This window comes from Rutidosis leptorrhynchoides, chromosome 1 (assembly GCF_046630445.1).
Source record: "Rutidosis leptorrhynchoides isolate AG116_Rl617_1_P2 chromosome 1, CSIRO_AGI_Rlap_v1, whole genome shotgun sequence".
Classification (NCBI taxonomy): Eukaryota; Viridiplantae; Streptophyta; class Magnoliopsida; order Asterales; family Asteraceae; genus Rutidosis; species Rutidosis leptorrhynchoides.
The window spans coordinates 153,415,571-153,433,261 of record NC_092333.1 but is presented as its reverse complement, the minus strand read 5'-3'; the positions used below and the strand labels follow the sequence as shown (position 1 = coordinate 153,433,261).

At 32.0% G+C, this 17,691-nt stretch overlaps 1 protein-coding gene across 1 annotated transcript; it reads right to left on the bottom strand.

Moving 5' to 3' along the window:
* Nucleotides 1–497: 497 nt before the first annotated feature.
* Nucleotides 498–2,328, bottom strand: LOC139890304 (F-box/kelch-repeat protein At3g23880-like). The gene is made up of 2 exons (XM_071873195.1): nucleotides 1,014–2,328; nucleotides 498–544 (listed from the first exon to the last, which is right to left on the bottom strand). The coding sequence occupies exon 1, from the start codon at nucleotides 2,326–2,328 to the stop codon at nucleotides 1,030–1,032; it is 1,299 nt and encodes a 432-aa protein (XP_071729296.1). The 3' UTR covers nucleotides 498–544; nucleotides 1,014–1,029.
* Between the last annotated feature and the right edge of the window lie 15,363 nt (nucleotides 2,329–17,691).

The window sequence follows — 17,691 nt, the reverse complement described above, 5'->3', positions numbered from 1 at the left end:
CCTTTCATGACCAACTTAAAAACAAACCCATATAAACACCATGTAGAGTTGTAGACATGCTAAAAACTTAAATACGATGTAACCTGATATTTCTTTTTGATATCCACACTCTTCAACACCTTTGAAAATTGAATATTGACTTTCAAAAGTTAATTCTGCATCCATCTTATTATTTGCATAACCCTTAAGACGACCTTGATCTAATCGATCAAATGATAATTCATTCGGAATTAGTCCAAGTTTGACTTGAGATAGTCAAACCTAACCTCGCTTCCATAGCCAAAGCATCACAAACCAAAATCCCCCAAAATTCATATGGTGTAAATCTACTTACTTTTTAAAAAATGGTATCTCTGGATTAAAAAACAATAGTATCAATCAATTAATCAATAATCATTATTTAAACACAAGTACAAATACAAATTCATCATGTGTAGCAGAGCAAAGCAAATAAACATACATGTTGCAAACATTTATATAACTGCTGCTAACACAAGCATCGGTCATTAGCAGCTCCACACACTTTGGCCGATGTTGCCTTTCTCTTTATCCACAAATAATTTGTGTTAACAAAAAATAAAAATAAAAAAAAAATAATAATATAATATATAAACACCACCCACTTAGACCACTCCCAATGGTCCGCCCTCAATCCCTTCCTCACCATTCTTCCTCGAGGGCTCCATTGGCATTGGTGTGCCCTCCCAAGCCCTCAGTCCGCCCTCACAAGATTCGCCCTCATCTGTTTCTTCCCCAAGCATCTTCCAGCACGAGATCATTTTTTCTTTCTTTTTTTCTTTGCTTTATTTACTTGTACTTTAGCATAAACAACCTTGTACATTACTTATTTAATTAATTTTGTGGGGTATGTGATTGGGAGGAAGTATGTCATGGTTGGCAATGATGTGTCCTGAGAGTGTTATGAGAGGAAGTGGTGAGAAATGAGGAGAGAGAAAGCTGATGTGGCGCTGAGGAAGTGTCCATGACGGTGTCATGGTTGGGAGTGGTCTTACAATCAATCAAAATCTCTCAATGATGATCAAGCAAAAGTAGTGTTTCCACATAGGAACTCACAAATGATATAACTCTTTTTCCATACATAATAATCCCTAAATGACTAATGTGTTGTTTTGAATTGTTGGTGTGTTCATAAGTAACCATATCACTCAAGTTGTTAATAACATTACCATAACCATTACCATTACCATTACCATTACCATTACCATATATGATGCTTTTAACTTCAAGTATTGGTCTGCCATTCTTTCTAAATCCTAGCACGCTTTCTATACATGCATCTGGTAGGCCAAGGCCAATGGTGAATAGCTTTGTAAACGATGAGCTTGAAACACTACCACCACCATGTTGTTTTATCATCCATACGCCATAAACTTGTTCTCCAACCACAAGAGTGTTTTCAACCACAACAAGAGAATCCCTTAGCTTCGATATGGTCACATTAATGGCAGGGTTGGTTAAGAAATTAGGAGCAAGTAATTTACGAGGAAGGTATACTTGTTTAAATTCTTCGGTTGTCAAATCAAATGATATAATACAATTATTAAGCAGCTTCTTTTTTCCGCCCACATCATCATCATCATCAACATAAACAATCTCCCAAGCGTACCAGTAAATAAACCCATCTAGATCTACTTGCTTCGAGTTTATTACAATAACTCTTTCAGGAGGCCAATTGCAAGAGGATATACTACTTCTCCAAGTCCCGGAGCTTAACGTAAAAACTTCAACTTTCCAATTCTGAAAACTTGTAATCCAGATAAGCTTAGGATCACTAGTACGGGGACACACCCCGAAACCAATAGCGGGTTCCATAGGACGATATAACATATTATTATTATTATTATTAGGCATTTTAATAGCAACTGATTTTCTAATAGATGGATTCCAAATAACACTTGTGGTAGATTCATAGAAATTGTAGAAACAGAACAAGCCTTGAGAGATACCGATTATAGAGTACGGTTTATCAACAAGTATATCATCATACATAGGAATGGTATCAGTATGGATAACCTCCTTTTGGGATAAACTATCATCATCATCATCATCATCATCATCATCATCATCTATAATCGAAACGTATTCAAAATCGGAACCCTTTGTTTCATCAACGTACCTTAAAAGTAGACGATTTGGCCCAGTGCGGCGGTTGTTGAAGCTGTGATCAGTGATAAATTTGGAGCTATCGATCAGAGACCTCCATGCTTTTGAAACGGATCTGAATCGAATAAGTGATTTAACCGGCAGCTTTTTTAGAATTTCAGTTTGGATATCCAAAGATAGGTGGTGAAACCAGTCATCCGCCATCTTATCTTCTTCTTACTTTTGCCCTGCTCTGCTGAATTCAATTCAAGATTTTACTATTTATTTTAGTCTTTCGGCACGCACAAATTAGGGATTTCGAATTGAGATATATGAGTTTTTATACGACTCCGGGATCGGTCGGATACACACACTTTTTTATCCTCACACACCTATTTTAACCTTTACCCTTCTAATAATTCTCAACTGGTGTGTGAGGATCAAAAAAGTATGTGTATGAATCATCCCCCAAATCTAAACCTCCCTCCTTATTTTTTAATAATTATTTAATTAATAATTATTTTATTTATTATTAATTTTAATTTTATTTTTAATTTATTTATTTATTACTCCGTATTATTTTATTTTTTCTGAACAAGAGTACGGATCACCAAAGGGACTTAATCACTCGCATGTTCATCTTCCGCAGTTGCATAATCACCCGTATGTTCATCTTCCGCAGTTGCGGTCACCCCCCCCCCCCCACCCCCCCCCCCCCCCCCCCCCCCGGCGCATGTTTTGCGCATAGCTAGTTGCGTTGTGTTCGTAAAATTATTTCGAGTTGAACGATGGTGACGGAGAAGTTTAACTCGCGTCGAAAAAAAGATAAGTCCGGCCAAAATATTTGGTGGTTTTTGTTTAATAGTTTTTATATTAAATACAAAAGTTATGTTTAATACCACTCATGTAAATGAGTAGTTGTAGATTGCACCCCTTGAAGTTACATCCAGTACTCCTTAAGTTTATGCCAACTTATCATTTTTACCCTTGTATTTGGTTGTCGTTTCAACTACTTGAACGACCAAAATCGGTTCTTGGTTTAGTATATATAATAATAATAATAATAATAATAATAATAATAATAATAATAATAATAATAATAATAATAATAATAACAAGAGAATTGGGCCCCGCTACACTGGAGAATCATACTCCGTACTAGTTAAAGACCCGCAATTTCGCGGAATTTTTGAATGGTGAAATCATTTTTTTTTTTATTGTATTTGTTATTTTACTTTGAATTTGATTATCAAAACAATCTAATAATAAAAGATGATCAATATAAAGTCGATGTTTCCATAAGAAGACTATTTGTAACATATTTATATTGGTATTTTTAAATATACAGAAGAATAAGATTATACAAACATAAGATCATACATTTTAGTTGTGACAACCCGGAAATTTCCAACCAAATTTAAACTTTAATCTTTATATGATTCCGACACGATAAGCAATATTTGTTAAGTTAAATTTCAAGAATTTTAAACTATGTTCATACATTCATTCAACCTCGACCAAGTTCCAACGATTCACGAACCATTAAAGGAATATGATTATATATGTATATGTGTATATATATTATAACTTGAAACGTAAATAAAATATTAGATTAAATACTTTATATGATTGTATCTGTTTCAAAATGTTTATCAATGGAATTAGAAGATAAGATCAAATGATTGAATTATCAGATATATTGAATTATGATTACAAGTCTCTGTTGAAAGGCCCACGTTGATTTGAGAAATCTTTCCGTTTTAACAATATTCGAAAAATGGTAAAGTGATTTATAAATAAGAACAAATTGTCAATCATTGAGAACTAGATAAAGGATAGTGAAAGATTGAATTTCATAAAGACTCGATTGATCTATTTAGTTTCAAACGTACAAAAACGTTTTCAGTTTAAAAAGAACTTTATTATTAAAACGTATATAACTTTTATAAATATCTAGAACCACTTTTGACAACTCATTACTTAACTAGTATGATAAAGATAACGATATTTATATTTTATTTTATTAAATATATATAACGATTTAAATTAATATTATATATATTTATACGCGTATTATACGTACATAGTTTTATACTTTTACTATACTTAAACTTTACCTTTACTTTATTTTTACTTTACTTTAACTTTAATAATTCATACTTTAATAATTCACTTTAATAATTCATACTTTAATAATTCACTTTAATAATTCATACTTTAATAATTCACTTTAATAATTCATACTTTAATAATTCACTTTAATAATTCATACTTTAATAATTCACTTTAATAATTCAAAAATCTATTATAAATAGAATTCAATAGGTTTCATTATTTCATAGAAACTTGAAAATAGTTTTCTCTAAACTCTCTCAATCGATTTACATATATATATTTACTCCGTATTATCTCAAGATATTATTAGTATACATAAAATATTACGACGGAGTGCTGTCCGAGTGATTTCGAAGTTGTTTTTTTCGAGTGGGATATGATTAAGGAAATTATGGGTTATAGCTATGGAGGTGATTGAGTATGGTTCAGGGGTATGCTCGTGAGGTCAATATAGTGTTTATCATCTCCGTTGCGTTTACGTACCTTTCCTGCAATATTGAATCTCAATATTGATATGTGAGTACTCATAATTTAATTTTTACATACTAATAGTGTATCCCTGACTAGTGCTCGAGTATATAGGATTATGCTTGCTTGTACTTTTGATATTGCCATTAGATAGGTTATGTTGATTCCTGAATTAGTTACATATACGATTGAGATAAGGTATAAGATATGCATGTCGTTGGAAAGCTAGCGAAAAATAGTTGAATTTTGGTTTAAGAATCACTTGAATCCAAGTAACGGTTAGAAAGTTATGAAATAAACAAATTGCATAATTAATTTCGTAATTAAAATTGCTGATGATAATTAGTGAACTAATTTTATGGGTTATAAAAAGTGGTTATTTGGATTCTACTCGTCGAGTAGATGAATTTTCATATAAAGCACGTCTCGTTTCGTTGAACGGTTGTCAAGTTATGGACAAAAGAAGTTTTGCAAATTTTGATGAAATGTCGAAACGGGAACTGAAATTCTCGCTGATCTGCGTTGTTTCATATATAAAAAAAAATACCACTGAATTCTTTGCTGTAAGATCTAACAAACAACTCTGGCCGTTTGTCAATTCGAGTCTCGATGATTTTTCTAAAAATCATCAAAGTTGACGGTTTGGTAACATTTTAAAATTCTAAAAAGAGCTGAAACTTTTTTATTTAAAAATGTCAGTTTTGTACCAGTTGTCATGGTCGGCCTGATATGTGTTTACTCTTGCCAAAAATCATGTTATATCTTTGTGGTAACGAGAATTTGCAGGCTTTGACTGTTTGTCAATACGAGTTTTGAGGAATTTTCTAAAAATCTCCAAAGTAGGCTACTCGGTCACTTTTGTAAATTTATTAAAGCTGAAAAATTAACTTTGAAATGCCGAAAACGCGTTGGCAACTACGAGTTGTCTAGGTTTAGTTTACTTCTGTAATATTTATGCTTACTTTTTTTGGTAATATGTAACTTTTATCTTTGGCCGTTTATCAATCGGAGTTCCGATAATTTTTTCTAAAAATAGCTGAAGTGGCCCGTTTAGTCATGTTTGACCGAAAATCATTTTTGTATAAGTTATTATATATTTGCATGCGACCTCATTTTTACTTTAACCTTTGATTTTTAACTTTAACCTTTGACTTTTGACTTTGAACTTTGACTTTTCCTGTTAACTTTTCAGTTAACTTTTTGTGTTGATTTTCTCTAAAAAAAAAAAAAAAAAAAAAAACTAAAATACTATTTTATGATTATGAAACCATTTGTGTTACGTTGTTTCACACGTCACCTTTTACTAGAATCTTAATTGAACATGAGTAATATAACATGTTACTATACTGTAGAGTCAGACTCGAGCTATAGGATAGGATTACACTATGACCTGACCTAAATTGCTATACAAATATTGACCAACATATAAATATATATAATTAATATAGGTTCGTGAATCCGAGGCCAACCTTGCACTTGTTCAATGACGTTATATGTATTTTTACTACGAAATACAGTATGGTGAGTTTCATTATTCCCTTTTTATATACATTTTTGAGCTGAGAATACATGCAAATGTTTTATTAACTGTTTTACAATATTTATATGCGTGAGTTTCATTTGATCCCTTTTTAAATGCTTTTACAATATATATTTTTGGGACTGAGAATACATGCGCTGCTTTTATAACTATTTTATGAAATAGACACAAGTAAATGAAACTACATTCTATGGCTGGATTATTAAACCGAATATGCCCCTTTTTAGTCTGGTAATCTAAGAATTAGGGAACAGACACCCTAATTGACGCGAATCCTAAAGATAGATCTATTGGGCCTAACAAACCCCATCCAAAGTACCGGATGCTTTAGTACTTCGAAATTTATATCATGTCCGAAGGAGGATCCCGGAATGATAGGGGATATTCTTATATGTATCTAGTTAATGTCGGTTACCAGGTGTTCACCATATGAATGATTATTTTTGTCTCTATGCATGGGACGTATATTTTTGAGAACTGGAAATGAAATTCTTGTGGTCTATTAAAATGATGAAAATAAATGATTATGATAAACTAATGAACTCACCAACCTTTTGGTTGACACTTTAAAGCATGTTTATTCTCAGGTGTTAAAGAAATCTTCCGCTGTGCATTTGCTCATTTTAAAGATATTACTTAGAGTCTTTCATAGCATATTTCGAAGAACGTTGCATTCGAGTCATTGAGTTCATCAAAGATTATTATTAAATCAATTTATAGTTGGATAGTGGGTATTATGAAATGGTATGCATGCCTGTCAATTTTTGATGTAAAGAAATTTTGTCTTTTAAAAACGAATGCAATGTTTGTAAAATGTATCATATAGAGGTCAAATACCTCGCAATGTAATCAACTATTGTGAATCATTTATAATGTATATGAACGGGTCATTTCAGTTGGTATCAGAGCGGTGGTCTTAGCGAACCATGTCTGCATTAGTGTGTCTAACTGATAAGTCGTTAGGATGCATTAGTGAGTCTGGACTTCGACCGTGTCTGCATGTCAAAAGTTTTGCTTATCATTTTTAGTCGGAAATCATCTGCTTATCATTCTTAGGAAATTACCTGCTTATCATTACTAGTTTAAACACGTCTTGCTACATTAATTGCATGAGTAGTGTATAGACAAAATTCATATCTTAGCGTATCTGCTAAATCATATCTTATCGTATCTGTTACTTTAAACTTTACCTGACATATCCCGTAAATTCCTCCGTAATCTACGAAATCATTTGTTCTATATCTATGGATATTCTATGTAATTAGAATACCATCCGATAACCGAAAATCATTTCATATCGAAAAAAATCCTTATTCAATCGTACGAAATGGAATTCATCATTAATTCAAGTTCCTCGGATTCCGAAATGGAATCCCACTCCAGCTCTGAAAACAGTGTGACCGGAATGGATCAACCAATCAGCCATCATCTATTCTGGATGAATTGGGGATGGGTTCGTAGCCTCCTTAATCATTGGAGACAAGAAGAAGGTGATCTCTTCCATCCACCCCATTGCCCTCTTAACGAATAACCTAAAGCACTTACCGGCGAACCAATCCGAAACACCATTTTCTCTCTCATTTCCAGAGTATCTCGTCACGATTATATACTACATCAAATTCTAGATTATATTTATCCGCTCGTCCGAACCGACAATCACCCCGGTATAATAAAAGAAGTCAACGAGCTTCGCGCTCGGGTAGTGGCTTTGGAGAATATGGTGCAAAGATTACAAACACCAGCAGCAGCACCAACAGCATAACCAGTACCACCATCATCAACGCCAACAGTACCATTACCACCTCCAACCACAACCGCGTCGTAAACCTTAACTTCACAATCTGTCCCATGAGCATCAACGTCATACGCACCATAGATACCAAGGAGTACCAACAACAATAACTGACAAAGTATTAATTCATAACTTCATTGGAGAAACATTCCGCGGCGATTATGTAATCTCTAAAGTCTTAGAGATTATCTAATCTAGCCCTAACCATAAATCAGTTAAACGAATCAAAATGATAGAAGGAAGAGTAGAAACCCTGACATAAATGGTGTGTGATTAACAAGCTAAACTTGCTTTACCAACAGCATCAACAGTACCGTCAGCATTACCAGCATCATCAGTACAGTCAACATCCGAATCAACAACACCGATAACATCACAAACTCCGTCAATTCAAGAATCACTGTGGACATCATTACGAATCAATAACGTGTATATTGTATCAACGAGTTATGAAGAATTAACTCATTCCCTCTGAAGAAATTATATGTATATTATATATATATATATATATATATATATATATATATATATATATATATTGAAATAAATCTTTCCGTGCTAAGCTATTGTGTGGGAATCTTAACTACTCGGTTAATTCATATTACAAATATGCAATAATGTACGTCCTTCGGCCGCAACTTAACCAGCGTTAACTACAATCTCTGTTGCAATTCAACAAATTCCAATTCATAATAAATCAAGTATATATTTGATTTTACACTTTCATCATCGATGTACTCGAAACTTTTCAGATAACATCATTCGTACTTTGCGAAATTCACAAGAATTCCACGAACCGAACATCATACATCAATAAATAACGAAGTATTGATTCATAATTTCAATGTCATTAAAGAAATACTGCGTAAAAGTTATGTACTTTTTAAAGCCTTTAGGGATTATTCAATTCTAGTTTCAACCGTAAATCAAATGAGTTTAATTTAACATTAACTCATTAAATCTATATTACATCTGAAGAAAATATACATATATATATTTTCATAAAGACTGTAATAAAATTCTTTTGTACAAAATATTAATTGTGAAATTTTTTTTTTTTAACGGGTAGGTAATACCCGAGAGATATATAAATTCACAATTAATATGTTACATTCTTCGAATCTGATTCAGCAAATCATCCATTATACTCCCTACTTTCACAACAATATACATTCTTTTATAGAAATCAAAACAACCATACTCATTCAAAATTTAATTACATATTCTGATTTTGAAATCTCAAAATTCAACTTGAGATATGACCAAAATCATCACTCTTAGATCATTACATCTTTCACAAGCTATATTTTGACTTCAAAACTGTGTTAGAACATCAAATGTATGTTAACGATTACAATATGTGTTCAAACCCTTCAAAAATTTCTGAAGACACTTCGAATGATGAGCAATCGAGATGATGATCCAACCACATGTTACCCACAGTTATGTACCCGAAAAACTCTTGAAACCAAAGTAAAAGTTTAAACAACGTAACCGCGTCAGATTCTTTGGCATTTATTAGCAAAAATAACTTTGCGACTCCTATTCAAAGTAGCCAGTTTTGTCACAGCTCCAGCAAGTCAACTTCAACTTTTCAGTCAGACTAACCTTATTATAACCTTGAGATATACACCTTCGTTACCAGGGAACCTTTTACATTCCACCACATTATTAGCAGATGTACCAACAACTTCATTACCTTTTGACTTTAGCCTCTCCAAAAAGTCATTATAATTATTCATTGAAACCCCATCATTTACTCATTCGCATCTTGTAATGAGAATTGCCATACGAATCATTGGGAATTAGCAATCAGTATTTTGAAATCTCACAGGATGTCTACGCCAACAATTATATGTGTATATATAACGTCTATCTTCTGGACTTAATTTGAATGTGAAGTTTCTGAAAAACACTCCGAACTACGAATTGGTTCTCCGAAAATGAAAAAAAAAAATGCTGATGAAGCAGCAAAAACTATAAACGACTTTAAACGGTAAAAGCTGGATGATAATGATGAAGTGTGTTGGCAAAGCGCAGAAAAAGAGAAGTTTTGGAACTGGAAAATGGATTGAGCAAGTAGGAAGGAGGCTGTGGACAAATTACAAAGACTGAACCTGACTTCAAAGGATCCAAATGATTCAGTACCTGCTGAAGTCATTAACGAATACCTTGCTCCTGACTCTAAACCCTGATGTGCTGGATCGTAACCTTTATTTATGAACGGATTTGAGTTGTTTTGTTACACGAATTGATTTATTGTATATGTGGTATTTTATTGAATTCAGGTTGATTTCACACATATATAGGCAACTAGTCCTATTCATGTAGTTTAGTTTGTTGGTAAATCCGATTCGTTCCACAGGGAGATGGAGTGTTTAATGGTTTTTAATAGTCTTTGATGTCAAACTTAATTAAAGGGGGTTTTGGATTAGGAATTTATAATATAACAGTAACAGAAAATAACTTAACTAATTTACTTCATAAATAAAATTACAAGATTACAATAAATAACTTAAAAAGGAACTAAATGAAATTATGCTAATTATGATGCATTAATGATATTACTAGATGGTAATTAGTAAAATAGTAATTTTTAATAAAACTATATGTTTAGAATTTTGTTTTGAGTAATTATAATATAAACTTATTTAAATTAACTAAATGACAAGTTTTAATTATATTAATATAAATTATTAGGAATAGTAATTTAACTAATTACAATCTAATTATAAGTTATAAACTTTTAATTAACACTAATTATAAGGTTAAAACATGTATTAAGGTATTTTATAATAACTAATATTAATTATATAGTAATAACCTAAATATAAATAATTAAATAATTAAAACCCTAATTTTACCCTAACTGGTACTGTAGCCGCGTTATTACCTTACGCGTTTCGCGTATTTATACGCGTATCGCGTATAATTTAAAACCTACGCGAATTGTGTGATTCTGATCGTACAGTTTGATTTACAGGCATACGCGTTTCGCGTATACCATACACGATTCGCGTATGACTTATACGATGTGACAAACAGTCTGGTACGAATTTTAAGTATCTTTATGTAATCTTTTATATTTTATAATAATAATTCGCAAATAATAATAATAATACGTTTACAAGAAATAATAATGGGATAAATGGGAGTGTTTACTTAAATGTGTCACCCCTAGGTCCATGGATTGTTTTGAGTTTACGCCCTATTTAAAATGTTTTAGTAATAAACTTTATATTTTTCTTTCGAATAAATATAAGGTTAAGACTAACTAAATAAAATCTAATTTTCATCGGATTCTTTTTAGATAGCTACTATTCCTTAAGTATTTAAATTGAGACCTAGCCTAGTTTTGACTTTCGCCAATACCCAAATCGTAACGGTTTCCCTTTTTACAATTTCACTGTCATATAATTATTGATATTACCCAAACCACCGAAGTTTATTTCTAAATTGGTGTTAATAACTTATCCATAAATTCGTCTAGATCATTTTTAATGTTGAAGCTTAATTTATGTAAATAAAAACAACTTTCGTTATTTTAAATTTAATAAATTAAGTGGCAAGGGTTAAATACCTAATTACATAAAAATGGTTCTTTTAACTAGGCTCAATATTAAAAATACTAAAGTTACATTTTAACTTTTACAATTGATAACAATCCATTTCACTAGGGGCTCTACATCTAAGCAAACACTATGAAAATTTAGCTATTCATTACGCTAGGGTAAACATAAAAATATGGATATGCAAACATAATAACAACGATAATTTTAACAGAGTAAACTTACTAAAATATCTTCACTTTCATTAACTTCAAACGGTAGAAAATTACAATAATAACACCCCTTTCACGCGTACAATAACACCCTTAATCACGAACAATACCCCCTTAATATTTGAAACTATCCTAAATATTGAACCTTGAGATTAAAATGAAAATGATACAGAGTGCTAAAAATAAATGACAATAATTTGTATGTGTGTATAATAATTGTCTCCTTAATATCTGTTATGTATCTCCTTATTTATCATTGAAATAGAAGTAGTAGTTGAGTCAAAAGCCATCCTATTTGCTGTAGCACTAAGAAAAAGAATAGTTTTTAATCTCAAAAGCAGCCGCCCCATTTCTGATCCATGATTAAACTCGGCCTAACATTACGCGTTTCGTGTAGAGGTCACACGATTCGCGTAAGGCTAAATTACTACGCGTTTCGTGTAGATCTACACGATTCGCGTAAGAGATAATGGCAGTTTTCTTTATTTTTCTTTTTCGTTTGTTCTATGTTGATCCCGTGTTGACGTTAAATTGACTTGGCACTTTCCATTTGAACTCTTTTCTTCAATTATCTTGTACTTTCATTCGGATAAACGTTTCTTGATATAAATTTGGTTAAAACTATCGTTTTATCGTCGTTTCTTCGAATAGCAAGCTCTTGTCTACTTTTATCGTTTTTCTCGTGAAATGCTCATTGAATGTCTTTGTAGATGGTGAAAACCTATGAAATATAAGTGATATTGCGTCGAATAATATGTATGTTTAGAGCAATATCAAAATACCCCACACTTGAACGTTGCTTGTCCTCAAGCAATTACGTCCTTGAACAGAATTAGAACATTATATATATCTTTATTATCGAACATTAGATCACACAACACACACTACACGAAATGAAACACACGCTATATGAAATATATTACACAACACAGTATTTATTGGATCACACGCACACCACACGAAACGAAATTCTGACAACAGAAACAAACATGAAACTCGTGATTAGGGTTTAAAAATTTGGATCCTTAGGGAAAATTGGACCTTGTGAAAACGTTTTATGATTTATTAAAATGTCATGCTAGTTTTTACACTAGACACGTTTTCCGGTTTTAACCTCAAATTCCGGTTGAGGGTAACTGAAAACCGAAGTCTCAGTCGGCGATTAGCAAGCTATTCGCCCCCATGATTGTAGTATCATGGAACTTGAAGCCAAATGTCCAAAAATAGTTTTACACAAATATAATTCATAAAATAGCATAAGTTTTTAGAACAAAATTATATCGTGTCCAAATATCATCGGTGAACCATGAGTTTGCACACCTCAATTTGTTATGGCATATGTATGTTGACCGCGGTCAAACATAGATGCGGTTAATCTTTACGGAGATTATCCATCTGGGGATTAGATTCATTAGTCTTAAAAGCTAATTTGCATTGTGCCCCCCCATTGTACGAGACATATCCTTCTCATGGTTAGGATAAGTCTGACCACCAAAAACCCTGTTTGATGCTGAGGTTAGGTGGATTTCCAGCCGATTTTAGGGATGACTTTACAAGATTTTTCGTCAACCTACAGCTGTTCTGGACTACATCTTCTAACATAAGTTAGCAAGTGTGTCAATTTGGAAGACTTTACTTCCTTACGGGATGGACTTGATTCATCCTCTATTACTCGTAATAATGGAATATTCAGGTTTATACGTTCCAAAGCAATGATATCTGCAATAACTTCATAGAAACATGTGATATATGGTTCTCAACATAAGGTTTTATAAATTCTTGTTATACTTGGTTTTCTTTTATAGGTTTTAAACAAATAAACTTATGCGTTTTTAATGTATTGAGACGATAATTTCGGTTTTTGACACCTATGCTTTAATCGCTCGTAGTTACCTTAAAAATTTATTTGTTATATTTGTTTAAAGATTTTCAAATTTTCATAAAAACCAATAACTTATAAGTTCTCGAGAATTTATATATTCCCACCCCACACTTAAGATTATGTAATGCCCTCATTACATAAAATCAGATAATAATGTATAAATTTGAGAGGGCAAATAGTGTGAAGTATTTGGAACTTCCTTTGTTAACCGATTTGGATTTTCAAATTGTTTTACCTATGATTTTATCCAACGTTTGTATCACAATGTAATTCGATGTTTCGTTTCGTCTAATTGCATTTTCTTCTGTACCTGTCAAAACCATGTTACATCAATCGTACAAAACAATTTTACCCCACTCTACTTTCTTGCTAATATATAATAAAACATAAGAAACATAAAAGTATTAAAACACACCATACAATAATGTTATTACACACCATAAAAATAAAAATGTTTAAAACAATAGAACTAGTCAAATGGGCTCCAAAATGGTCCTCCTCGTTCGCCCTCCTCCTGTTGCTGTCGCTGCTGTTGCTCGTTTAGGCGTTGTTCCTCGTAGAAACGCCTATATGCATCCTGACTCGCGGCTATGGCGGCGTTATGGTCATAGGGTGGAGGTAGAGTGAAATGTCCCGTTCTTATTGATTAAAAACGTTCCATATTAATTGATTTCGTTGCGAGGTTTTGACCTCTATATGAGACGTTTTTCAAAGACTGCATTCATTTTTAAAACAAACCATAACCTTTATTTCATAGATAAAGGTTTTAAAAAGCTTTACGTAGATTATCAAATAATGATAATCTAAAATATCCTGTTTACACACGACCATTACATAATGGTTTACAATACAAATATGTTACAACAAAATAAGTTTCTTGAATGCAGTTTTTACACAATATTATACAAGCATGGACTCCAAATCTCGTCCTTATTTAAGTATGCGACAGCGGAAGCTCTTAATAATCACCTGAGAATAAACATGCTTAAAACGTCAACAAAAATGTTGGTGAGTTATAGGTTTAACCTATATATATCAAATCATAATAATAGACCACAAGATTTCATATTTCAATACACATCCCATACATAGAGATAAAAATCATTCATATGGTGAACACCTGGTAACCGACATTAACAAGATGCATATATAAGAATATCCCCATCATTCCGGGACACCCTTCGGATATGATATAAATTTCGAAGTACTAAAGCATCCGGTACTTTGGATGGGGTTTGTTAGGCCCAATAGATCTATCTTTAGGATTCGCGTCAATTAGGGTGTCTGTTCCCTAATTCTTAGATTACCAGACTTAATAAAAAGGGGCTTATTCGATTTCGATAATTCAACCATAGAATGTAGTTTCACGTACTTGTGTCTATTTTGTAAATCATTTATAAAACCTGCATGTATTCTCATCCCAAAAATATTAGATTTTAAAAGTGGGACTATAACTCACTTTCACAGATTTTTACTTCGTCGGGAAGTAAGACTTGGCCACTGGTTGATTCACGAACCTATAACAATATATACATGTATATCAAAGTATGTTCAAAATATATTTACAACACTTTTAATATATTTTGATGTTTTAAGTTTATTAAGTCAGCTGTCCTCGTTAGTAACCTACAACTAGTTGTCCACAGTTAGATGTACAGAAATAAATCGATAAATATTATCTTGAATCAATCCACGACCCAGTGTATACGTATCTCAGTATTGATCACAACTCAAACTATATATATTTTGGAATCAACCTCAACCCTGTATAGCTAACTCCAACATTCACATATAGAGTGTCTATGGTTGTTCCGAAATATATATAGATGTGTCGACATGATAGGTCGAAACATTGTATACGTGTCTATGGTATCTCAAGATTACATAATATACAATACAAGTTGATTAAGTTATGGTTGGAATAGATTTGTTACCAATTTTCACGTAGCTAAAATGAGAAAAATTATCCAATCTTGTTTTACCCATAACTTCTTCATTTTAAATCCGTTTTGAGTGAATCAAATTGCTATGGTTTCATATTGAACTCTATTTTATGAATCTAAACAGAAAAATTATAGGTTTATAGTCGGAAAAATAAGTTACAAGTCATTTTTGTAAAGGTAGTCATTTCAGTCGAAAGAACGACGTCTAGATGACCATTTTAGAAAACATACTTCCACTTTGAGTTTAACCATAATTTTTGGATATAGTTTCATGTTCATAATAAAAATCATTTTCCCAGAATAACAACTTTTAAATCAAAGTTTATCATAGTTTTTAATTAATTAACCCAAAACAGCCCGCGGTGTTACTACGACGGCGTAAATCCGGTTTTACGGTGTTTTTCGTGTTTCCAGGTTTTAAATCATTAAGTTAGCATATCATATAGATATAGAACATGTGTTTAGTTGATTTTAAAAGTCAAGTTAGAAGGATTAACTTTTGTTTGCGAACAAGTTTAGAATTAACTAAACTATGTTCTAGTGATTACAAGTTTAAACCTTCGAATAAGATAGCTTTATATGTATGAATTGAATGATGTTATGAACATCATTAATACCTTAAGTTCCTTGGATAAACCTACTGGAAAAGAGAAAATTGGATCTAGCTTCAATGGATCCTTGGATGGCTCGAAGTTCTTGAAGCAGAATCATGACACGAAAACAAGTTCAAGTAAGATCATCACTTGAAATAAGATTGTTATAGTTATAGAAATTGAACCAAAGTTTGAATATGATTATTACCTTGTATTAGAATGATAACCTACTGTAAGAAACAAAGATTTCTTGAGGTTGGATGATCACCTTACAAGATTGGAAGTGAGCTAGCAAACTAGAAAGTATTCTTGATTTTATGAAACTAGAACTTTTGGAATTTATGGAGAACACTTAGAACTTGAAGATAGAACTTGAGAGAGATCAATTAGATGAAGAAAATTGAAGAATGAAAGTGTTTGTAGGTGTTTTTGGTCGTTGGTGTATGGATTAGATATAAAGGATATGTAATTTTGTTTTCATGTAAATAAGTCATGAATGATTACTCATATTTTTGTAATTTTATGAGATATTTCATGCTAGTTGCCAAATGATGGTTCCCACATGTGTTAGGTGACTCACATGGGCTGCTAAGAGCTGATCATTGGAGTGTATATACCAATAGTACATACATCTAAAAGCTGTGTATTGTACGAGTACGAATACGGGTGCATACGAGTAGAATTGTTGATGAAACTGAACGAGGATGTAATTGTAAGCATTTTTGTTAAGTAGAAGTATTTTGATAAGTGTATTGAAGTCTTTAAAAAGTGTATAAATACATATTAAAACACTACATGTATATACATTTTAACCGAGTCGTTAAGTCATCGTTAGTCGTTACATGTAAGTGTTGTTTTGAAACCTTTAGGTTAACGATCTTGTTAAATGTTGTTAACCCAATGTTTATAATATGAAATGAGATTTTAAATTATTATATTATCATGATATTATCATGTATGAATATCTCTTAATATGATATATATATATACATTAAATGTCTTTACAACGATAATCGTTACATATATGTCTCGTTTAAAAATCATTAAGTTAGTAGTCTTGTTTTTACATATGTAGTTCATTGTTAATATACTTAATGATATGTTTACTTATCATAGTATCATGTTAACTATATATATATCCATATATATGTCATCATATAGTTTTTACAAGTTTTAACGTTCGTGAATCACCGGTCAACTTGGGTGGTCAATTGTCTATATGAAACATATTTCAATTAATCAAGTCTTAACAAGTTTGATTGCTTAACATGTTGGAAACATTTAATCATGTAAATATCAATCTCAATTAATATATATAAACATGGAAAAGTTCGGGCCACTACAGTACCTACCCGTTAAATAAATTTCGTCCCGAAATTTTAAGCTGTTGAAGGTGTTGACGAATCTTCTGGAAATAGATGCGGGTATTTCTTCTTCATCTGATCTTCACGTTCCCAGATGAACTCGGGTCCTC

Bases quoted from the DNA above. Each gene is read 5' to 3' on its own strand.
- LOC139890304 (XM_071873195.1), bottom strand. From the start codon at position 2,328: ATGGCGGATGACTGGTTTCACCACCTATCTTTGGATATCCAAACTGAA.